This window comes from Fulmarus glacialis, unplaced genomic scaffold (assembly GCF_000690835.1).
Source record: "Fulmarus glacialis isolate BGI_N327 unplaced genomic scaffold, ASM69083v1 scaffold11393, whole genome shotgun sequence".
In the NCBI taxonomy this organism is placed as follows: domain Eukaryota; kingdom Metazoa; phylum Chordata; class Aves; order Procellariiformes; family Procellariidae; genus Fulmarus; species Fulmarus glacialis.
The window spans coordinates 28,548-52,667 of NW_009203619.1; the positions used below are offsets into that span (position 1 = coordinate 28,548).

Below are 24,120 nucleotides of genomic sequence, written 5' to 3' on the forward strand. Positions count from 1 at the left end.
CAGTGTAAAATCCCCCATTGTCTTCAAAGATATCAGGATTGAGCTCAGGGTACTATTCCCCTCAAACGAAAATCTAGTTGTCTCCCCCTTTCTCATCCCCTCCCTTCCCTGTGCCCTGGTTTCCACAGAAAGGAGACCCAGAGACAAGGTCTCCTTAGGTATATGGTGTACTCCTTCAGTGAGGATGAGGTTGGGACCAGGACTCCAGAGATTGCCCCAAGCAGCCCAGAGAGTAATCTGAGTATAAAATCACCCTTCACACCATATTGCCCCAAAACCACAAAATAAAACTAAGCAGTTACTAGGAGGATGGGAGCCACGTGAATTCACTATGAGCAGTTTGCGCTTTGGAGTCTCTAGCTGGAGCTTTTCTGGAACATGGTTTTTCACTTGGAAGCTGAAGATCAGTTGTGTTAACCCAGTGTTTTTGGCTCAGTGTTCGTCTGCATTTCCAGGGGAGATTACTTTTGTCACAGGACATAAATAAACCAGTTTACTCATGCAAGCCTAATTTTGAAGTCAAAAGATTAGACTTTCTTTGATCTTTAAAGGCATCAACCCTGGTCTGCAGTGAATGAATGCCTACGGGTTAGTATCTTCTGGAGCGAAGTTCACGCTGCCTGTACCCCTGCTGAGCATATATTCTTAGAGCAAAGACGCTATTTTTGGAGAGGAGCTGCTACTTGTAAAGTGGGACAGAGAGAGCAGGGTCAGGTCTAAGAATAGGCCAGGGTCCCACGCTGGCTCGGAGGGGCGTGTGCCAGCCTGGCTGCGACGTGCCTCTGGGAGAGGAGGAGGAGGAGGAAGCGTGGGGCAGGACGCTATGCTGAAGTGCTAATGTTCAAGCATCCGTGAAGACAACCTTGTGACAAACCCTAGGCTTCTCCCTAAGGAAGCAAATAAACTCTCTGGCTGTAGCGTTTGGTAGCTGTTAATTTATGCATTTCTCTAACTGGCTACGTATGGCTGCGTGTTCACTCATATGTTTTATGTTACGTAGAAGCTGCTTGCCCTGGATATGAAAGACTTGTGTCAAGAGCTCCAGATAATACAGGCTTCCTCTCTGCCCGAATCGCATTGCCCCATGGGGCCTCCTGGCCCCCAGGTGAGTGATGCATTTGTGATTAAATCGCATTGTTCTCTCACTTGCTCCAAGGTCTTTACAAAGCTGTAAAACATCTTCTGCAAATGCTTTTTACCACTTATTAGGAATACCAACCTCTGGCTTAATTTCATTTTGTTATGACTATACATAAATCATGTATATTTCATAATCATGTATATGAGAACCTATGTTCTCATCCCTGCCTTGCATACTCCAGTAGGTTTCAAGTTCACCCTTCATTTTCGTGGAGTTTTACAGTGGGTAGCACCCATCAAAAATCCCGGAGATGCCATCACTTCCTTCAGAGGCTCTTTGCTAGTTTTTTCTTTGCTTTAGACTCTGTTGTCCTTTATGTGAGGGGAAGAGCCAGTGGAATGACTGCACAAGAGGTGCAATGAACTTGAATGTTAGTGGAGTACATCCCTGAGAAAGCAAACACCTACAGTACAGATCAGAGTCAAGGAGGGGCTTCCGAAGGGCAATGGGATGGGATTCAGGAGGTGTGGGATCTTCTGGCTTGACCTGCTACATCTCTTCCTCTGACTTGCTGGGTAGCCTTGGGTCAGGCCCTTTGAGCTCCCATTTCTTTTTCTACAATTTGTACATTCAGAAATCTTCTGAGGGAGGTCAGAAATCTTCTGAGGAAATGGTCCACCTCTAGGGGGAAGGTTTTTGTGAACATCTCTGTAGTGTGGAGAAGATCTCCCATCTGCCGTTCCAGTTCATCTTTACCGAAAGAGTGGTCAAGCCTTGGAACAGGCTGCCCAGGGAAGTGGTTGAGTCACCATCCCTGGAGGTATTTAAAAGACGAGTAGATGAGGCGCTTAGGGACATGGTTTAGTGGGCATGGTGGTGTTGGGTTAACGGTTGGACTTGATGATCTTAGAGGTCTTTTCCAACCTTAATGATTCTATGATTCTATGATTCCCTCCAAAGAAAAATACAACTTTTCAGGGAGAGGTACTTCCCGCTTCTCCTGGGGCACAGGTGGTCCCTATCTATGTGCTGTGCCTGGTGCTTTGGGACAGTGATCTTCTTCAAGGCCCCTGGGTGCCGGTTTTATTACATTACACCTAATAGCAGGCACGGCATGGGACCTTCACTGCAGCAAAGCTGTGGCTGAGGCTTTGGCAGCCTGAGAGTTTAACAAGCACCCAAACTCTGTTTAAAAAGTAAGGACGCTGCATCACAGTAAAGGTTCGGTTATGTGGCAAAGAGCTTAGCTTTAATTATTTAGAAGTCAGTACTTCAGAAGGTATTTGTAAATAGTCTAGAAGATGCAATGTGAAAGCCACAAAGTTTTATGAACCTTGACTTTTCTGTTCTGTCATTTTGTCTTTGCTGAGATGCAGGATGAGGCAGACTGATTTAGCATGGGAATGATGAGGTGTGGAGAGAAGCGATGGGAAATGTTTGTCCTGTCCTGCATTGAGAAAAGTCTTCTCTGCACTATGAAACAGCCCTGCAGTGTGGTTGGCCACAATCCAGAGTAGCAGTACATGTGAAAGAAGCAGTTGTTATTTCAGTCTTCGCTAGACTGTCTTTTTTTAAAAAAATCCTCTTAATACTCTCTCTGACTTAAATTGGAAGACCAGTAATATTAATTCTATTGTTCTGCAAGGTCCATTGCTATAAATAATATTAATGTTGCAACCAAATAATCTATGATGCCTCCAAGAATATTTTTAAATAGAGTAGGCTGGCAGATTTTATCGCAACAGCAGACAGTAGGGTGGGTATAATATGGCTTTGGAATTTTTAATTATAAATTGCAGGACTGTGTCTTATAACGGGACAGTGTTAGAGCCAGCAGTCCTCTGGGCAATACTTTTATAACAATGGTCACCTGGAAAGAAACGCTACCATTAAAAAAAAAAAAAAATCTAAGAAGTATTTCTGAATTCTTTTCTGCTGTAGGTTGCATGACTTTCAAAGGACTTGTAAAAGCTCATACTGTTGACTCAGAGCTGAATTTTAACACTTTTTCATAAGAAGGAGAATTAGATTTGTAATGATATAACTCAGAGTATAATTCCTCCCATGTATAACCTAAGGTAAAATGAAAAATATAAGATAAAATTTGGCTCTGACTCTAATAGGGTACATTCTGATTTACACTGTTAAAAACCTAAAATAATTCTACTGACTAAAATAATTGGAGTAATTTGCATTTGAGGGTACACTTTGCTTCTATTCATGTACAATTTGTGTCACGTTTTGGACAGTATAAGATAGCCAGGATCCAAACCTGGAGTGAGTGATTTGTATGGTGAATCTAATGCTCCTCTGACGCAGGCTCATGGGATTTTTTTTCCTTAGTCATTCAAAAATAAAAGGTGGTCTGTGAACTGAGGCGTTCTAGAAACAAAACTGTTTTTCTGATTTTGTTGCTGAGATGGGGTTCAAGGTCTCCCTGGATTAAGAAGTCTCCTGAAAGGACAATCAGCCTCATTTGAGAGAGAGAAATATCTTCACGATTCAGAAGTGGTGGCAATCCTCCATGTCCATACCACACTGCAGAGCCCATCCCACATGTTTTATGCCCCTTCCCCTACCACCCCTTTGGCTGACCTCCTTTGCCGGCTGACGGGGTGTCTCCGTGTCCTTGTTGTCACTCATTCTTCAGGACTCCAATAACTTCTCATCTTTCCTTTGCCCCAGGCCTTTTTTCTTGCTAGTTTTCTTCATCTGGAAGATGACCCTGCACTTCTCATGTCTGTCCAACTCTCCAGCCTGCCATTGAAGAGTGGCACAGACCTGGTATTTAGAGGCCATGTTCAAACACCACATCCAACACTCAACCTTGGGGGTTCACACTGTTCCCGGGAGACACCTACAGGGCCATGGGTTGAGGGAAGGCAACCAGTGCCTCCTTATTAATGCATTCACTTTTCTCCCTAGGGTCCACAAGGAATGCCTGGTATAATGGGACCAAAAGGGGAGAAAGTAAGTGTCTGTGTTATGGAGTTTGGTATGTTTTTGAGGGGGCGAGGAAGGAGATGGGGGGCTTGTGTTCACTTTTTTCCTTGTCTGTTTAGTCAATGGTGGGCCTTTTGGATGTGGGGATTTGCTTTAATTTGAATGTAAAGCTGTGAATTGGTTTGAAGCTACAACTTAAATCTTCATCTTTCAGTGTTTGTTTTCAATCTTGAAATGTTTTTTATGGCTTCTCATGATAGCTACCTATGTCTATAGTAAGTGTTAAGAAAGCATCTCAGGTGCACAAGTCAGTGATGTTACTGATCCAACAGCCTTGGATAGCCTTGTCCCTTTGGGAGGACGTGATAAGCAGAGCTCTCATATGCAGTGTTAATTGTATGGGTCAGCTCGGATATTAAGAGTGGTCTGTAAAGTTATGGCTTCAGATCTGCAAAGCATTTGCTCCGTGATGATGCTTAAAGAGCCTTATACCTGAAGCTGGGCATGTAATTACATGTTTTGCTATTTAAGAGGGTGACTGTAGATTTAGGGCTGAAAACACAGGAAAGGCCAAGGAGCTCTGCTAAAGTAATTCTTCTCATTTTACCTCTGGAAGTAAGTCTTGAACACAAAGATATCCCCAATATGTATGGTGCCTATGAGACTAACATATTGCTTTCTCTGGCAGGGGGAGATCGGCAGGCCAGGAAGAAAGGTATGAACGAAGGTGCTGTCTCAGACACTGGTCTAATACTTGACACATAGCAGCTGTTAGAGAGGGGTGCAGGCAATAGTTCAGTAAAATTAGCTAATGGTGAAGTTTAACCTGTTTGTGCTGCTTCCCCTGGTACCCAGGGTGGATGGTAAGGATCTCTGGGCGCAGGGCTGGAGAGCTGGGCACTCTGGCTTGGAGAGCTGTCCCAGCTCATTTGAATTTGACAAATTCCCTCAGTAAGAGCATATGGCCCTGGCCAGACCATTAAAACAGAGTGGGAAATTACCTCAATTATGTCTCTGTGGACAGGGGAAGCAGACTATGGAAGTTGTCATAAAAAGTGTATTTAAAAAAACCCAAAGCAAAGTCAAACTTTTTACTCCTCCGAAGTCAAGACAAGGCTCAGCCAAATAATCCAGAAGGAGGAATAACCATTAATGATTACACTTACAGAGTTTTGGCACCGACGCAATATGCTGACTACGATCCTGCTTGGTGACATATGATCCATGATATATCGTCAAAAATATGTGCCCCTACATGTGATGAAACAGGATACGTTACCTCAGTCGCTAAGTGCCTCCATTTAATGTAATTAACTTTAAAGGAAGACAGAAATGCAGAATGAAATCAGAGATATGCAGGGGATAGTCACTAACCAGGAAAAGAAGTACCCTTCTAATAATATACCAAGGATTTGAACACCCTTCTAATAATATACAAAGGATTTTAACACCAGCTACCAATCAGTAATTCAAATGAATATGAAACACGTAAACGAAAGCAGTCTTTTTCTTTAATCTAAATTGCAAATGCCCTACAGTAAACAAAAATGTTACGTATATAAATTCAAGTGACCAAAACAGTAATGTCTCAGAGAGAGTCACCCACCAACCTACAAGAGAGTGCAAACCTCAAACACTGGTGTACTTACTCTCTGACAAAAACTAGTAGGTCCTGAAAGAGAAGTTGCTCAGATTGGAAATAAAACAGTATAACTCCTGCTAAAAGCTGTCTGGCTCATGGGAGGTCACTCTTAGCCCCAAATGTCGTGATGACATTTCTAAGATCATATTGTCAAGCGGCATAAAACAGTGGAATAGCACTAATCTGCAGCATTTTAGGAGATATCAGAGTGATTTACAGGCAGTAGTTAAAATAGATAAATAACTGTATGTATGTAGTTATTGCTAGTCATATAGTAGCTAATAAAGAGCAACTATAGCTAGTAATATGAGAATGTTCAGAATAAGAATAATAGTAAATAAAAATAGGAATATTGTAGTTAAAGATTTGGTTCTGTTCTTAATGTAAATTGGATTTGTACTGATATGCAGTGCATGCAGGTCTTTTTGATTTACATCGTACTATTAAATGAAAAGAGGATTTACGTTATTGATACTGGGCTTTTAGGATGATTATTTTGACTGCATGTAGATTTACTCTAGCTGATCTACTTAGCTGAACCAGTATAACCTGGCATTTCTGCAAGCCCACACTTCCTTCAGTAGCATCAACTCAAACTGTATTACGAATATAATATAGTATTTTTTGCATTACAAACAAGGTAAAGAAGCATTTGCAGGTCTTTTTCTGAAAAGACTATATTCCTCCATATCTCTGCCGGCAGCAGAGGCCTGTGTTCAGGAATGATGTTACATGAATCGTTGTAACTGATGTTTTCCTTTCAAGGGTAGACCAGGTCCCCCAGGCGTCCCTGGGATGCCAGGACCAGTAGGATGGCCTGGACCTGTAGGACAGAAGGTAAGACTAAAATTCACATGGGATCACCTGTTCAACATCATGATCTGAACACAACAGTTGTCTTGAGAAGTCTCTAAACCACTACCTGCTGGACACTGGGAAGCTGCAGCAGTGCAAGGACACTCTGTACTTGTTAGGGTTAGGTTACTTCATGTTCAGCCTAGCAACTGTATGTTGATTAAAATACATAAAAGGGAAATTGAAAGTCAATCTAATGAAGACTCATTGATAACCACTGGTGTCTCACAACCACACAAATCAGTGTTTCAAAACTGATCATCATCTTTATGACTGTTCTTTATGATGATCACTTTGCCTGAATGTCTACTTCTTGGCAGAGTAACTGTGTGCCCATGCAATCACAGGGAAAATACCAGGCTGGTATCAGGGAAAAGAGATTACAAACCATGTGGATTGCTGATCACGTCTCTGAAGTTCATTCCCATATAAACAAACATTCATTCCTGTGATTTTTCATAGCCAACAGCAGAAGAAATGGCAGGACATGCTTTGCTACTGCAGAGTGGTTGCTTCATCTGCATTTTTTATAAAAAAGCTGCAGGACAGTCCTTTACTGAGCATTACGTTATGCAAAAGGTATACAGCTCTTCACAGGAGCCACAGTATACAAAGTTTCTACTGGGACTTTTGAGATAACTTGCTTTTCTTCAATCCAGTATACATCAGGCAAAAGGACTGCACACAATGTTTAGTTCGAAGCTGCATTTTCCAGTAAATCTTTGACTCTTCATTTGCTCCATGAAGGTTGGTGCCCCCACCTCAGAGGATGTGATGCAGTAGCTCTTGCTACTGCAAGAATAATAGTAGATGACTTCTGAATTCAAGCCACACCTGGAAAGCAGACCCTCAAGCTCTTCACAGCTATGTTAGATGAGGAACATCATATTATATAGACAAGCAACAAGAGACTATGTACAAAAAAAGGAGCCAAAGTTCACTTTGAACTGTGAGATGAGAAATGGTGTCCCCCAAAATGCAGTGTGCATTTTGTCTCACAGTGGAAACAGTGAGGGCAGAAGGAAGGTTCAACTACCTCGGTTTCTCACAGTCTGATTACTGAGAGCATAGCAGTCAGAAAACTCATTCGCTTGGCCTGTTCCTTATATAAACTCTAGTTGTATTTATGAAGTCTTCCTAATTTTGATTTTTAACTCCTCTTTGTCTATAGTTATGCTTTTTCATCACACTCCTAGAAGTATCCCTCACATTCAGTAGTAATACTTTTTCCTATACTTTGGCTGCAAGTCCTACTTGCTGTTTGATTCCAATTCTTCTGCTTTTATTGTCTCCTCTGATACCTGTCTCCCCTGTTCTTTAGATGGGTTCACACTTTCATTTCTTCTGGTCTTTATAAATTTTGGTTTCCTGCCTGTCAATGAAGGCTCCAGTCAAGCAGAGGCTAGCAGGCTCTGTGCTCACTTCCATCGGCTGTGTCTCTCTTCCCTTTCTCTTCTGATTTCTGATCTTCCCAAACTCCTGATACTCATCTTCACTATAGTCATTTGCTGCATCCTCTTCTTGCTGTAAATCTCCAATAAGCTGCTCTTTGGGTTTTTTTTTCTCATTCCTATCTCTGTGCCTTCTGTTTCTTCAGCTGGGTCTCCTTATTTGTCTTCTCTTTCTTTGACACAGCCTTGGTCCAATCCTTATTTCTCCTACTTTGTTTCTTCAAGTCTTTTCTAAACTTCTGCTGGGGCAGCTGCCAACGTGAAAATCCTCTCCACTACTAGGACAGTGAAAGCCAAAGGAGAATGAGAGCCAACTGTATTTTCTGGTAGGGCTGCTGCATGTCTGCAGGGACTACTCCATATTTCACCCTAGATGTAATTAGCTGACAGCAGACAGAGAAGTTGTTGTAAACCCTTTTCATGATTTACTGGCTCCAAACCACGGTAAAGCACATGATGTCTCAGAACTATGATAAAAGTAGTGAATATGCCTCCCCAAGCCATAAAGTCTTGCAGCAAAATACCTTTCTTTTCTGCAACTCAGTGGAAGTGATGCTGGATAGAGACGATGCACCTTCATGCAGTAAAAGGATGCACTGCTGCTGCTAATTTGCTTGCATGTCCTTTAATAGCATTTGGCAAAATTCAAGCACAAGTTACACACCCCAGAAAGTGCAAATAGAAGAATAAGATAACATGAGGACTCAGGCAGAACACAATTGCACTATAGACCTCTGACTACAATCCTACACCAAGGTCAGGCTTGTCTCAAATACATTCAAACACGACTTCGTCAGAGAGCCACAATCAATAACTCTCTTTATTGACCCCTTTAGGGTGAAAAGGGAGAGTTGGGTGTGATGGGATTGCCAGGTACAAGAGGACCAATGGGCTCCAAGGTTTGTTAACCAAACGCTGCATTTTCAGGCATTGGTTTCTAACGCTCTGCTGACAGCTGCTTCCCTTATGAATTTGCTGGAAAGCATTTATCAAGATATATCTTTTCTAATACAGCTAAAAAGATATGTTCTCCTTCAAGCAAGGTTATGTTGTCTGGTTGGGCTTGGCTGTGGTTTTGGCTTTTCATGAAAATGCTTTGGTGTAAATTACTGTAATGTAAAAATTTATTTTAAAAGCAAAATTTATGTATAATTGTATCCCACTAGAAAACTGGAGTTCTTAAGTGTATCCACAACATTAACTTGTGTCTGCAATGTTTTCCACCCACCTCATAAGACTGTGGAGATCATTTTGGTCCTCTACTAAAACTATGCATATGTATTGACAGTTGGATAGTAGCACAATTTGGTCTAGATGTTCTAGTATCTGTACATCATTGTCTATAGCGTAGGCTCTGCCTTTACAAATTTAGGCCATAACATTTTAAGGTACTTACTTTAAAAAAATTATGTAATTAGTTTACTCAAATAAAGGACTGGAAAGGAGAACAGAAGACCATTGTTTACTATATGTTTCTTAAAAAGAAACTCAGTTTTATAGTAATCTTCACATTAGAAGATTACTTAAGTATAATTTAAGGATTATAGGCAAAAAAAAAAACAACCGACAACAGAAGAGGAAGTTTATCGCTAAAATTATTTTAGATTATTAATTGTGGCATCTAAGGCTTCATTCACTTTCAGCTACATTTTATTTCCCTTGTTTCAATTTTAAAAGCAATATCAAACCTGCTGGCTTTACCTGGCTTTTTCACATTGGCTTTTGGGCTGAGTTGGCTTGCCTTTAATCCATATTTCATAGTTCTGTTTCAGTGCAGTTTTAGAAGCTATAAATATTGATTTGCATTTACAAGTTGATGCAATTAATTATTTGTGCTTTGTTCTTTTTCTCCACTTTAAAGCCTGCAAGATATGAATTTGCTTCTTGGGTAATCTTGAAAGTGAGAAGCATTAAAATATCTATCATTCCCTTTAGGGTTTTCCTGGAACTAGAGGAGAAAAGGTCAGTGTGACAATAGAATAATGTATAATTTACCAATTGGAAACAGTTATGTAAAAAAAGTAACTGTAGAAATGAGACTGAATTTTGTTGGAGTGAGCTCTAAAGGTCCCACTTGAAACGAAAACAAGCATCAAGAAGGAGCACAGTCTTGTGGTTTGGGCTGGGATGCTAAAGAATTGAGTTTTACACCCCATCTTCTTGTGAACAAGTTACTACAGTGCACCTCACCACATGTTTCCCCATCTATAGAATGGGTATAATAATCCATATTTGTTGTTCTGGTTTATTTAGGCTATATATACTTCAGCACAGAGAGAGTTTTTACTGTAAGAACATACAGTGGAACCTGAACTTGGATGAAGCCACCTGGGGAAAAAAACCAAAAATTTGGAAGTATTATGTCCAGGAAAGCATGTATTTAAAGTAATTATCTGGGGAGAATGCCCAGATAATTACAAGCCTTACTCTTAATTCTGTTGTAATATCAATGAAAGTAATAAGGAAACGTTTTAGGGTATCTACCATATACCTCACTCTGGAGATATTACTGTATTCTGCGTGACTCCAAATAATGCCTCCTGTAGGAGAAATATTTTTTGCTTCCTTGTGAAATGGTAGTAATTAAGCTGTTGTCACCCTGTTGTCTCTCTCCAGGGATCCAGAGGTGACAGGGGTGACAAGGGAGTCAAAGGAGACCAGGTAATTTTCTTTTCTAAATGGCTGTGAGCTTTAGCTGAATGTGCACATGAGGACTAATGTATTTCTGATAGAAAAAAACAGGAGTGGTATAGACGAAGGGAGCCTGGATGCACCTTTTCCTGGGAGGGCAGGAGTGGCGAGGGAAGGCAGTGGTCCTACCTTGGGGCAGCCTCCATGTCCATGTGCCCCCCAGCCCCAGCGCATAGCGGGGTGACGAAGCAGAAGGGGATTTCCCTGGAGGTAACCTCAGTCTCTCCTGGCCTGTGCACTCCAGAACCATGACAGCTTGCCAAAATGCTTTTAGCTGGTGATATTATATTGCGGGGAGGGGGGGAAGTGAGATTCATGGCTTGGGGGGTCTTTTAACTAAGAAAGAAGAAGTAAACTGCTTTTGATGTAAATGGAGAAATGCCATTCCCAAATGCAGGCTTTGGGAGTTGTCCAGGTAACAGGGTTGCCTGTAGACAAACGCACAACCGGGATTTTTTTGCCAGAGGGGAGGAAGCAGGCGGCAGAGGATCAGATGGAGTAGTGTTATTGTACAAGAGGCTTTACAATAAAATTTTGCTTATAATCCCCCACCTACTGCGTCACCTGCAGTGCTGAATCACAGTGCGGGTTTTTTAACTGATATCAGTACACGGCACTTGTTTTTCTTCCTTCCGAGCAAGGAGCCGCTTTGTCAAAGATCACTCCACATTTTTTGATTATTTTTCTCCTTTTACTTTGCAGGGAGAAATAGGTTTTCCTGGAATGCTGGGACAGAAAGTAAGTGGGTGTGATGTATTGGGGAGTTGTGTTAAGTGCTGGCATAGGGTCAATGAATGGCTTCAGAGACATCCTGGAAAGTATAAGGCATTGAAGCTCTTGCTTGACTCAATGACCAACACTTCTTGGACTTTTGATCAAATTCTTTAGGCTTTTTATCTTAGGAGAAAATTCTGAGATGTAGCTGTTTGTTGTTGTTTCTCCTTTTTCCCAGAATACTGGTTTAGTCATAATCTTCCTCCTCTTTAACATATTCAAACCCTTGATTATAGATTCATAACTGCCCTAATTTTGGGGGTTTTATTCACTTGAAGCTAATAAATATTTCCTTCTTGACACTCTGAATTCAAATGGCATTACTATAAATAGCAGTGATAACCCTGACCAGTTTTTATATCACCATTATTCTGTACTTGAAAAATAATCAAAATTCAGATGTTGGCTTATGGATAGTAATCCTAAAGGGGGATAATTTTATGACATAATCACGACTCATCTCTGAAATTAGAATAAGGAAATAATGATTGCTTCTAAGGAGGCCAGAAGATGAGTGAATTCATCTCCCTTCCCCTAAGTGATTTTATTACATGTGCATCTTAACAGCAAAGCAAGATATTGCCAAGGGGTCAGAGAGTTTTGCTAGCCTTGACCTCTCCAAGTCTCTGAGCATGTTTCAGATCTCTCCGTTTGGCTTCCTCTTTAGGAAAGGATTTTTTCAGGGAAATGTGGGTAAATTGTAACAGGTATTTTTTACTTTATGCTTGTTTTAAAATATTTTATTATAATTTTGGATTTCCGAGAAAGAAATGGTGTCAGCATTATCTAGAGAAATCATGTGAATGAAAGCACCGTGCATCTGCTCTCTTGTATAAGGCAGGTATAACCAAGGTAATGTGCATTTCTGTACTTACGTCCTGCTTCCTTCCCTCCACACCCACCAAGGGAGAGATGGGCCCAAAGGGACAATCTGGAGTACCAGGACACAGAGGACCTATAGGAAGACCTGGAAAAAGAGGCAAACAAGTAGGACCATGGTGTTTCCCATTCCCGTGACTCCTGGGGTCTGTGTGGTTGTGGCGTACGACCGTGCAGTCTGTGCTTTCATGGTACCATGCACTTTGTCACAGCGGACAGAAGCCCTGAAACACTTCACACGCATGCACAGGCTGCGCGGGAGTTAAAGCCTCAGCTTTAGGGCTGGAGCCTTAATCTGCAGCATTCAGCTCCCTGGCTGTGCAGCCTGGGGAAAGTTGTATTTTTCCTGGCTTGGTAATGAACTCATTGAATATAACTTGAGCAGATCTCAAACCCTGCCTTTGAATGCTAAGCAACACAGAGCTATGGTCCCAGCCCCACCTGCTGTCTAGAGAGTTGGCACGAGGTCCAGGTCTCAGACAGTGTGGGACATAAGTCTGTGGGGCCCTACACTTTGTAGATCCCTAGCCCTGAGGCTGACTTAGGGAGCAGGGCTGCTTGATTTACAGGCAGCTTGGTAAGCTGCAATGGCAAATGGGATATATCCAAAATTCAACACATTTCAGCCTGCCCAGGTGCTATCTTCTGCCCCTCACGAACACAGGTTCCTGGGATGAGCGAAGGAAGGTATGTAGGAAAACACTGGATTTCTGGGGCTCTGAATGCGGGAAGGATTGCTGTGGACGCTACAAAAACCAGCCCCCCTCACCTCAGCTCCGAGCAGAGGGGCAGTGTCAGCATCTTGCAAGGGCCGTTCCATTGCCTGTCTATGAATTTTCTCCCTGGGTCACCAGTGCAAAGAGCTACACTACTTCTGCTAGCAAAAAAACTGCTTGTGTGCACTGGCAGTAGCCACCCGTACACTAAGAATGGTATGCTGTCATGGATTAAACTGGTATGTGGCCTGTGGCAATGAAAACCACTGGTCTATACATCCAAACCTCAGTCCTGTATTACACTGTGATACACTTCTGGTTTCTAGCACATGCACTAAGTGTGTATCCAGTATCTGTTCAGGCTCTGCCCTTGCTGCCAGTCCTGCCTGGGGGATGCTTTCTGTCCACGCCGTCTGATTTGGCTGAGTCAGGCTTTGCCCAGTCCGAAGTGTCGGTCAACACAGATCAGCTTGCAGAGCCACAAGGCCTTGGAGATGTTCGATACACAGTGCAAAGAACCCATTTCCTCTGTTAACACTAAACCAAGATTGTTTTGTTAGACTGGATATTTATATGGCAGTTCTCACCATAGTACTGCATGCCAGGGACATATTCTTCTGCTCTGAGAAAGGTCAGGAAGACACGTTGTGACCTTAAGGGATGGTAGTCTTGTGTGGAAGCCGTTCAGGAATGGGATGGTTGACAAATGGCCCTTATTTAGGGTTGAAAATAATTATGCCGGTGGAACTATTTTTCTCAGACTTTCAGATGAATTGGGAAGACCAGGAATTGTGTGTAAATTTAATACTGACTCCTCCACTATACCATTTTCCAAGGAGGAGGTAGCAATATGGGTATAGTTACCTGTTAAAGGCACCAAATGAGCCTCTTTGAGTGCACCTTTCCTTCTGTATTTGTTTTAAGCAACGATATTGGGGGTACAAAGGAGACCAGTTCCTGGTGCTCTGAATTGCCATCTGCAGAGCCTGTTTCCTTCTGCTACTGACAGGGAAGGGAACCCTGTTCTTGCTAGACAGACTTCGGCGTTAATGTCCATCTGCTCAGATACAGGAGCTTGTAGATGCCGTGGTTAATGGGCTTAGCTGAAAGTATTTTATTTGCAGTCTGGTTATGCCCAGCATTGCAAACAGAGGCACATGCCTGCTTCACTGTTGCTCTGATGCCGTCAGCTAATATCTGAAGAGAAAGGATAGCCAGTGTGGGGAAAAATTATAGTTGGATGTTGGGGAGGGAATAATAGGTCACCAAGTAAGGAAGATATGTGCAACATAAGTCTGCTAGATGACCCAGAAGAAACATTTTTTGTCCTTGATTTGACAGTTTTTAAAAGCCAATGCATGCTCTTTGCTGGTTTGGGTTTTTTTTTTTGTAAACTGTGCTCGTCTGTCTTGCCAAAGTGACACAGAATATGTTTCCGTAGCATAAGGCAAATAGAAGATGTAGCGCCTGCAGCTCAACTTGAACACAGTGCACTTCTTACTCGACCTTAGGTGTTTTGTCACATTACACAATTTGACACATTACAGTGTCTTAATCAAAAAGCGGTGATGTAAGGCGTGTCATAATTTAAGGCAACAATCAGTGTGACTAAAAGAACTATAGTCTGGCCCTAAATTAGGATTTCCAGGCCCAAGGCTCAGTATACAAACCCCTTTCTGGTGCCCTGAAAGCAATTTCAGCGTGATCTTCTGCAGGAAAACTGGGCTTCCCTCTTGTGACTGATGAACTAGCTATTTCTTTTCTTGTTTTCTAATCCTTTGAAAAAATTTGAGAGTGGCATTGTAAGGCTCTGTGGCTCTGGCTGCTGCCTTTAAGTGCTGTAGTTATCGTCGGGCTGTTTGTTCAGCTGGGAGGATAGTTTCCATCAACATGGGGCGGTTTCCTGTCTCTTGATCCAGCTGACATCCCTAGATAAAAGCAACTAAATTAAGAAGGTGTCACTTCCACTTCCATTTTGAGATACGTCTTGATTATCTCACTTTCTTCAGCTTTCCTCTGCCTCTGGGGCAGGCTTTTCCTAAAAGGTGGACAGGAGGTGGGAGTCACAAGCCTCACGGCCCTCTGAGATATAACACCCAAAGCTTTGTGACTTTGGAATTGACCCTAAGGAGCAAGTTTAGGGTTTCAGCCTTGACAAGGAGGAATGACATAGAGCTTTAGATAATGTTACTTTGAAAGAAGGGAGACGAATATAAACATTGTCCATGGGAAAAGCTATTCTGAATGCCATGGGGGCATGTGAAAAGAAACAAGGCAAAGATATTTAATATAAATCTCTGCCATTATTTAATCTATCTTTGCTAAACAAGAATACGTTAAGCAATCATTCCTCCAAAGCAGGAGACACGGCAGACAGCTTGTTTTCAGGCAGTACGTGTCTGACTGGCCCTGGCTTGCCTCTGCCAGATCGCTGTTGTGGGGGGGGAAGAGATTTCCCACAGACTTCTTGGGGGCCACAAAATCCTGGTCTGCCTGTTCGGTGTTGTGTAATGTAAGAAGTAATTAGGGATCAGCATCGCTGACATTCACATAAATCCTGGAATATTTTGATGGCACAGAGCTTACCTAATAGGATTAAGCAAAGCAAATATTCAATTAGTTTTTTATGGGCCATGGCAAAATCAACCTTCCTCCGTTGAAATCGTGCAAGTGACATTCAAACGTATCCATGGGATACAACATACTATATAACAACAAATTATTTTAGCATACATTACTATATATGCTTCATTACTCTGAAATTAGACATGCAACCGCTCATCACGTGCCCATGAATGCACATTAACCTGGAATTACACCATCTTCAAGGAACTCATCTCCTTTGTCATTAAAGGAAAGCTTACACGCACACATAATTTTTGTTATGTAAATAATGTATGCTGTTCCATAAAAATCAAATCAGATACTTAAACTTTAAGCTATGTAATACACTTCTGAAATATAAAGCTGAGAACTCCAAGCCTTGGAGAGTATATGAGCAGGAAGATAAATATAGTTATTTTCAATAAGTGTCACCATATTAAATTCAGGAGCAAAAATAGGAAGGTGCTGAACAGTTCTACGGTGAAACTTCCAAATGCCTAAGGGTATGGCTGGACAAACAAGCTCCCATGAGGCAAATTAGGGCTGATTTTACAGAATATTAGCTATTGTATGGTAACAGTGTGTAAACTCGTGTCCCATAGGTAATTTTACAGCATTTTGGAGGGACACCATTTATCAGCATGGTGCTGCCACACGCTAGCTTGCACTTTGTAAAGCCAAGCCCTTGCTTGCCTTGCAATGATTTGTTAACACAGCTATACCCATGGTGAAAGTCAAGAAGATACAGGAGTCCAGGTACCTAAAATACTTCTGAAAACAGTGTGAGCCTCAAAGTCATTAGCATGCTTCCGAAAAACTGCACCCTAAAACTGGGAAATGCCACTGTGGAACCCTTGCCAATGCCTTATTGGATTTTCTCTTTTTTTCCCCCATTGTGTATTAGTGCAGTAACTAGGGATTTCCAGGCTCACCTATTTCAATTCCACCAACCCTTTCTTTCTGAGCTGCACTGACTCCTAGACAGCTATCAGGGGTAAAAAGGCATCCTTAAAGAAAGGCCACCAAATGATTGGAGTCAGAGCAGGGTGATTCCTGACTCCACACAGAGCAGATCTGCTGGGACTGTTCACTTTTAGAAGCAGAGTTCCTGCTTAGACATGTTTTTCTGTCTCCACGTAGAAGAGGACAGCACCTCTTCCCTGGGGTAGTAGCTATGAAGTTCATGCTGCATGCTCCTGTTGGCAAATGTCTTGGCTTTCTTGAAAGGGAAGCCAGTGCTGGCTGGAAGAGATTGTGCATTATTAATAGTTTAGCAAATAAACGGATGCCTCCTCTCTCTTAGGGACTAAAGGGAGACATTGGACCTGCGGGTATCATGGGTCCACCTGGAAGGCCTGGTCCTTCTGGCCAGCCAGGCCCCCCTGGACCTTCAGGATCAGGTAAGCATGAGATCGGGTGATTTCCTAAGCAGTGTCCCTGCTCCCCAGTCCTTCCTGATTCACCACGTATGACTACATAGGCCCCTTTACAAAAAGTGCTGCAGGGCTTCGTTTGCTTCTCCACTGACAGCAAGGGGAGGATTTCTCCTGAAGGCAGATCATGCCATCCTTGTCCATTATAAGAACTCTATACCTTACTTTAAAGCCGACATTATGGCTTCTGATGTTTCAAATAAAATCAAAAACATGGCCTATGTGGTACCTGTGGGACTTTAGTAGATGGGGATGATGAAAAGCCGTCTGGCAGCCTTGGAGGGACTAGTTAATCTCCATCATCAAAGGTCTGCTGCTTCTCCAGATATGCTGACTTACAGTGAAAGATTGTGATTTCTAATCAGCCAGGACATACTCAGCCTGTGCAGCTCTGTAAAAGAAAAACAGATGAGACCCAAGTCACAATGGCAGTAAGGAAAGAAGGGAAGAGAAGGAAAGGGGTAGGAGTCAGAGGGAAAAAAAGGGTGGTGAAAAAAACCCTCTCTCTTTTTAGTTAAGTGCTGTAGATCTATGTTCACTGCAGTTGTGCATGTTGTAGAAATCATGAGAAAAATCTTCTAACTGATAATTGTACAGCTTCAAAGCTATGCATGCACATGAACTCTAGGCGGCTTGTGAGACAAAGAGTAGACACGAGGGACAATACACGACCCACAATGTTCAGTGACAGGGAACCCTCAGGTAGGGTTTTCTCAACCCGGATATATACTAAAATACCTGAAAAGAAAAGCAAAACTAGTTGGAAACTACTGTTGCCTCAAATGGACACAGCTGCTTGCACTGCAGCCGACCTGTTCAATGTCCTCTTCCATTTTGCTTTCCCTTTTTCTTCCCTTGCATACATCAGTGGGCAGGAGGTCCCTACCTTCTGGTGGTCTGGAAATGGTACATCTGTGAAGCTGGGGGCTGCTTCAAAATCTTCACACATCTCATGTCTCCCATTATGAAACATCTTTGTCCTGCGTAAAATAGCTGGAAGTTTTCAGAGGGCAGAATTTTCACCATGCCGATGGGAAGGCAGCCAGGATCTTGAGATTGCGTTTTAAAGGCTTTATTCCATCCACAGAAAGTTTATGTGTCAGGCTTGTTAACCTTTTTCCTCTATAATATAAATTCTGATCCTAAATGACCTTTCTGTAATGATGTCATTGCTTGCAGTATGAACATGTTGGCTTATAGTCTAATTTTGCAGCGTAGTGCATCATTGCCAAAGTTTGAAAGTCAAAACCCAGTATTTTAAAAAATTTTTATCTGTAGCACTCCTGTATTTCCGGTTGGGTTTTCTTGTACAGAAACCTCTGACACAGCATTGCTCACATGGTTGCACAAATGCACAAGTCCAATGCGTTGTGGATGTCTATAGAGTTTGACTCTACTAAACTTGGTACATAGGTGCTGTAGAGTGATCTGTGTGTTCATCATGACCTGAATTTCTGTAGCTTCAAACAGGCTGACATTTATCTGGAAATCCTAAGCAAATGGCCTCTCTTTTTCTCTGTTAAGTTGGTAGAAAAATTTAAAAAGTGATCTGAAAAAAAATGACTGTGGTCTTTCTCCTGAAGTGCTGGAACTGGTGGTTCTGATAATCACTTCCTTCAGTTCCCAGTGGATTTGGTGGGAGATATGCATCTCTGAAAATTTACATAAATGCATATATCCACCTGACCTGTATTTTTTCCACTAAGGCTGAGTTTGTGTTTTGTATGTTAACTTCATAGCAAGGCAACCTGGTATTTTGCTTCCTAGGGCAATTTGCAATAGGACCAAAAGGGGAAAGAGGACTTCCAGGGCCTCCAGGGAGATGTCTCTGCAGATCCCCACAACATGTGAATAACCCGCCATATGAGGAACCTGTGTTTGGACACAATTATGCAAAAGTCCCCGCGGTAAGCAGATTTTCTGGGAGAGGATGTGAGCAATTTTTAAATACATTTATTATTAGAGGTGTTGTATTCAGTAATATTTTGGATTTAAGAGGGAAGATGTCTGTATGTGGGCAATGTGTTATTTCTGGTATCCACAACCTCTGAGATCCAGTCACCGCAAAAGAGTCTGGTCTCATAACTAGTCTGAGGATTGTGTGATTGAGGTGCTGAAATGCAGCTGTTTCAAACCATCAGTAATGTAGCACATGTTTAGAAACCTTTTTACAAGCCTGAGGATGCTCTCTTCCACCTGCTCCTGTACGTAGATAATCTGTTCTTTTTATTTCAGTAAATTGAAATGTATTTCAGATTGGTCAGCAAAGTAAACATCTCTTTCTTGCTTATTTTTTATATGTTCTTCTGCAAAGACCGTGATTTCAGATTCGAATATTGGGGTCAAGCATTTCACATATAAGATAGAACTTTCTCCCAAAGCACACACTCTCTACCTTAAACCAAAGAGGAGTCTCCACGAACCATGGGAGTCAGACTTCTGAGCTCCTGTCTCTAGACATACACTTTATATAGCTAATTTCAATCTCTAGCCTTCTTGAAAGCATTTTTATGAGTAAATTGGACAAAGTTCTTTAAAGGATAAGTCATTGCTGGAAAACGACCCAGCAATTTTTCATCTCCGATTTCTTTGGGCTTTGTAAACACTATTTCTCTACTTTCCCTTCTGCTGGTCTCTGCCTTATTATTCTGTGCATTGTAGCACTTAATCAGAGATGAAAATGCTACCTTGCTGCTGCTGCTGCGTAGCAGCGTAGCCCAGCCCCTCCACTCATGCAAGTGGATATTGCGCGGTGTCTGGTTGTCTCTGAATGACAATAAGCAGCAATTAGCTTTGTTAACTTTCCCATCTGTCACGTTGTCAGAAAGCTATTACAGTTTGTGAAAGGGACGTACTCACAACACTGTCCATTAAACTGGGTCATTGAACTCAATCTTTTGCATGAGTGTGCTGCAAGTCTTGCCAGCTGCTCGCTCAGCCCTGTCTGTGTTGCATTACAGAAAAGCTCCATTATTTTTAAAACTTAATGGTGAGAGAAGAAAGTGCGTGAAATAAAGGTGCATATCACATCATGCTGCACACCGTTGCAGAAAACTATCATGTACTTCACGGCATGGAGACCTTATAGGACAAGATATAAGGCTTGCAATATTCTGCGTAGGTCTTAGGACCCTCCTTCTCCATCCAGCACAGTTTCATATTAGATCTTAAAAGATGGTAATGAGGCTGTAACTACCTAAACTATAAGTACCCTATACTATCTCTATGAACCCTCATTTGATGATGATCAAGTGGCATTTCTGTTCTCAGAAATGAGGGATGGCAAAGAGGCAAGCCTCAGCTCTGAAAGCAGCGCTCCCCATTTTCCTGCCCCATTTGTTTTACTCCCTTGAGTTGCTATTATTTATTCTGTTCAGATCCCCATGTAGCAGATTTGAAGCCTGCCTTGTACCATTTGACGACTATTGCCAGGGTCGCTGTAGCTGCACACGGAAAAGACCCAGAGACGGTGCTCGGTGCCCCCAGTCCCCATCTCGCGTGGTTTGCCAAAGCAGCATCCTACCGCAACACGGCCCTGGTGCAATCACCCACTTGCCCGTCAACTCCTCTGGTGCCAGCACTGCCAGAGGAGGGGAAAGGCTAGGAAACAAAGCACTGGCTAAGGTTCATTCCGGTTTTTAAATCTTTTGCAATTTCAAAGGCCAGTATCTGTAACAGAGAGTTTCAGAGAGCACAGATCTGCTATTGATTTCAAGAGAAATCAGAGCGCTGGGGCTGGGACTTGAGCTCCTGAACACAATTACAGAATCAGTTCTTTGCTGGCTCTCTATTTCTTTGCTTTCTTTCATTCAAGCCGAAGGCATTTTTATTCAATGCTTCTTTAATGAAATTGGCCTTTGTTGAGGGCTATGGGAATATTCTGCTGTGTAAAAATTTCAGGGTAATTTGTTTTAAAAAGAGCCAATTCTGTTTATGCTGGTGGGAATTGGTCTCAGCCCTAAATCCATTTTGCTGAGAAGCACTCCATTTACTTTTTCTTAATTTAAAAATGGTTTGAATCTTGCTAAAATTAATTTGATTAAGCTGCTGAAGGAAGAGATTATTTCCTAATGCTCCTTACAGCCAATTTCAGTGACTGAGACATTAAAAAAATTGGTAAGAGAGCAGCTCGTCCTAATTTTCCCATTTTGAACTAGTTTTTTCATGTTTAATTGAAGACTTGGCTTTAGACTAAAGTATATGCACATAAAGAAACATGCATTTCAATGCCAATTAAATCTAAACAAAGTACAAAGTAGTAAAAGATAAGTGAAGGTTGCATTGAGTAATGCATTAGTTATTTTGTAGCCACGAGCATGCCTAAAAAATTACAGACAAACCCACAAAAAGCATTTATGCCCATATGGATTTTGCAGTTGTTCCAGCATCTGACAGTTTTTCTCAGCAATGATTGTGCACGAGTATTTGCATGATCATTACCTGTCAATGAGCATTTTGAAACAGGGGCCATTGGAGCCATAGCTAGGTGGTCAGGAAAGACCATTCTCCTTTGGAAACTCGTGTCTCTTCTTACCAGTCGCAAAGAAGCCTCTTACAGTCTGGCAGTCCACGGGTGTAAGTTCTCACACCCTTCTGTTTCTGAAAACAACCAAACCATTTTTCTGTGTAATTATTTACCTATTTGCAGATACCTATGTCAGTTGGTGAAACTAGATTCTGTGACAATCCAAAATACTTCTTGAGAGGGTTACCAGTCACCTCTTTTTCTGTGCCCCAGATTTTTGTGGTGAATAATGAAGAAGAATTGGACCGGTTAAACACCGAAAATGCCTTAGCTTTTAGAAGAGATCAGAGATCTTTGTATTTCAAGGATACCTTTGGATGGCTCCCAATCCAGGTGAAAATATGACTGTGGTCTCAGAAAACTCGTGAGTGTATGTTTCATTTTTAAATACAGAACATACTGCTGTACTTAAGGTGTCATACAGAATCAGTGAAGCAAATGGAGAAAAAGCCCATTTTTGAGCACTGCCACAGCTGTACATAATTCTGTGATTTTTGTTCACAGGAGTCTTAATTACTGAGGTATTAAGTCATCAGTGTTGCAGGTTCTACTAACCTCCCTGTGAACCAGGCTCCACTGGTGAACAAACTGGGGCTGAGTTTGGGGAATTACAACAGTAAAGAGCATTTTTTATTTAATACAAAATAAGGCAAAACTCACCAGGGTACAAAGTTGCGGAACAACACAAACCCCGCAAACCAAAACCATGTATTTCCTTATTGCTTCAAGGAGCTAAGCTAAGTCCCGCTGAAATCAGCAGCAGGATTCTTCTTGTGTCCACTGGACTTTGAATCAGATTCTGTATAAACCCTGTCAACCACCAAATAGCGGGATACGAAAACCCGGTTGCGGGATCTGCCTCCCACAGCCCTTCACCTCTGCTTGCTAGCCAGGCTGCTCGTGGGCCGGTTCAGTAACCGCTGTGTGTTTGTTTGGCCAGCTCACCCCTTTCTATCCCATGGATTACCACTTCAAGGATGGTGGTACCTGTGGAGATGGGATCGTACAGGATGGGGAAGAGTGCGACGATGGCAATGCGGTTGTGACTGATGACTGTATAAGTAAGTTACAGCGCATCAAGAGCAGCCTCTTTCTACCAGGGAAGGTGCATTAGTTGTTTCCACAGGGTACACTGCTGTGTAAATCACACAAGTGTTTCACTCAGGGGAGCTTGCGTGGTTTGTGGGTCGAGTAGGCACGGGGAGAGGGAGGCACAACGGCCATAGTGCAAAAACAGAGGTCCTTCGTGCATGTGGATGCCACACACCAGCACAAGACAGAGGTGATGCCAAGTACTTCTTGTGCATCCTCACTGAGGACCGTGTACCTCACTGAGCAGAGGTGTCTGCAGTCAGAGCACAACCACTGCATTTCAGGGGCCAAATCCAGCAGCTGGTTTACATACACACCTTTCCCGGGGGCTGCCAGCTTTCTGGCCAAAAGAGGTAGCGTTCCTTTGCAGTGCACCACAAAACCCCGTAGGATAGACACTGAAGCTGGCTGTTTCTAATAGTAAGCTAGATCCTGGGTCCAGTAAAACCACTTTGGATTTTGTTATTCACTTGCATAGGGAAGGTGTCAGCCCACTACCTTCACTATTAGGTTTATACAACATTCGATTCCTGTCTAGTCAAGCTTCCTTTCATTTTGCTGGTTGTGGATAGCAAAGAGCAGATAAACGTACAAGCATCTGTGGCAACCTTCACTTCTACCTTTCAGTTACTTTTACCACTTGATTCCTTCCCCAGAGCGCAGCACTCTACACCATCTACGGCTGACACACAGCAGGTTTGGTACTCTGTTGGTTCTAGCAAAGGGATGCTTCTTCACATTTCAGAACAGGTATCAGCCAACACTGAAAGATGCAATTTTTCTTTTTCATTTATATAGCCCTCCGTTTTTTAGCCTGACTTTGAAAATGAAGTTTATGCAGCCGCGCTCTATGTGACTTTGTCCATCCACCTGTCCATCACCCCCTTCCCCTTAGAACTTAGGAATCCCATCCAACTTCTCAATGTCAATAGAAAAGAGATTTCAAAGGCAATTCAGTTGCAACAGGTATAGGGAGACATATAAATAAATGCCCCTCTAAGCTTGCCTGACTGCAGAGTAATCCAGTGAAAAGAGCATGAGCTCTCCAGGCTCCGAGCACCAGAAAATGATGCAATTAGAATTTGCAATCAACCGTGGGGAACAAGCATGCAGAAGAACAGTGTTCATTAGCTCTAGTGCCTGCAAAATTGTACATTGTGTGTCTGCAGGCACATCGTGTTACTTTGTGGTGTAGACTGCGCAAAGCTTCAGGTCGATCGAGGCCTTGCAATACATAGACTTCTGACACTGATGTGGCCCAAAGAGTTATCATTTAGTTACTTGGAAATGAGCACATTGTCATCATTCTGCTCTTCTGACTGAACCAAAAGAAAAAGATTAACCAAATGTTAAGTGGATTTAATTGTAAAATAGGCTCATTGTTCTTAGAAGCATCAATTTCTAACAAACAGATTTTTGGTGCAATTAATTAAT

At 42.3% G+C, this 24,120-nt stretch overlaps 1 protein-coding gene across 1 annotated transcript in view; it reads left to right on the forward strand.

Moving 5' to 3' along the window:
• COLQ (collagen-like tail subunit (single strand of homotrimer) of asymmetric acetylcholinesterase) overlaps nucleotides 1–24,120 on the forward strand; it is a 36,211-nt gene that overhangs the window by 9,060 nt on the left and 3,031 nt on the right. The window contains exons 4-16 of the mRNA XM_009574705.1: nucleotides 1,004–1,105; nucleotides 4,007–4,051; nucleotides 4,713–4,739; nucleotides 6,432–6,503; nucleotides 8,809–8,871; nucleotides 9,908–9,934; nucleotides 10,589–10,633; nucleotides 11,366–11,401; nucleotides 12,344–12,424; nucleotides 16,940–17,036; nucleotides 18,837–18,976; nucleotides 21,808–21,927; nucleotides 22,535–22,655. Coding sequence (XP_009573000.1) covers nucleotides 1,004–1,105; nucleotides 4,007–4,051; nucleotides 4,713–4,739; nucleotides 6,432–6,503; nucleotides 8,809–8,871; nucleotides 9,908–9,934; nucleotides 10,589–10,633; nucleotides 11,366–11,401; nucleotides 12,344–12,424; nucleotides 16,940–17,036; nucleotides 18,837–18,976; nucleotides 21,808–21,927; nucleotides 22,535–22,655 — 976 coding nt within the window. The remainder of the gene's footprint in view (nucleotides 1–1,003; nucleotides 1,106–4,006; nucleotides 4,052–4,712; nucleotides 4,740–6,431; nucleotides 6,504–8,808; nucleotides 8,872–9,907; nucleotides 9,935–10,588; nucleotides 10,634–11,365; nucleotides 11,402–12,343; nucleotides 12,425–16,939; nucleotides 17,037–18,836; nucleotides 18,977–21,807; nucleotides 21,928–22,534; nucleotides 22,656–24,120) is intronic.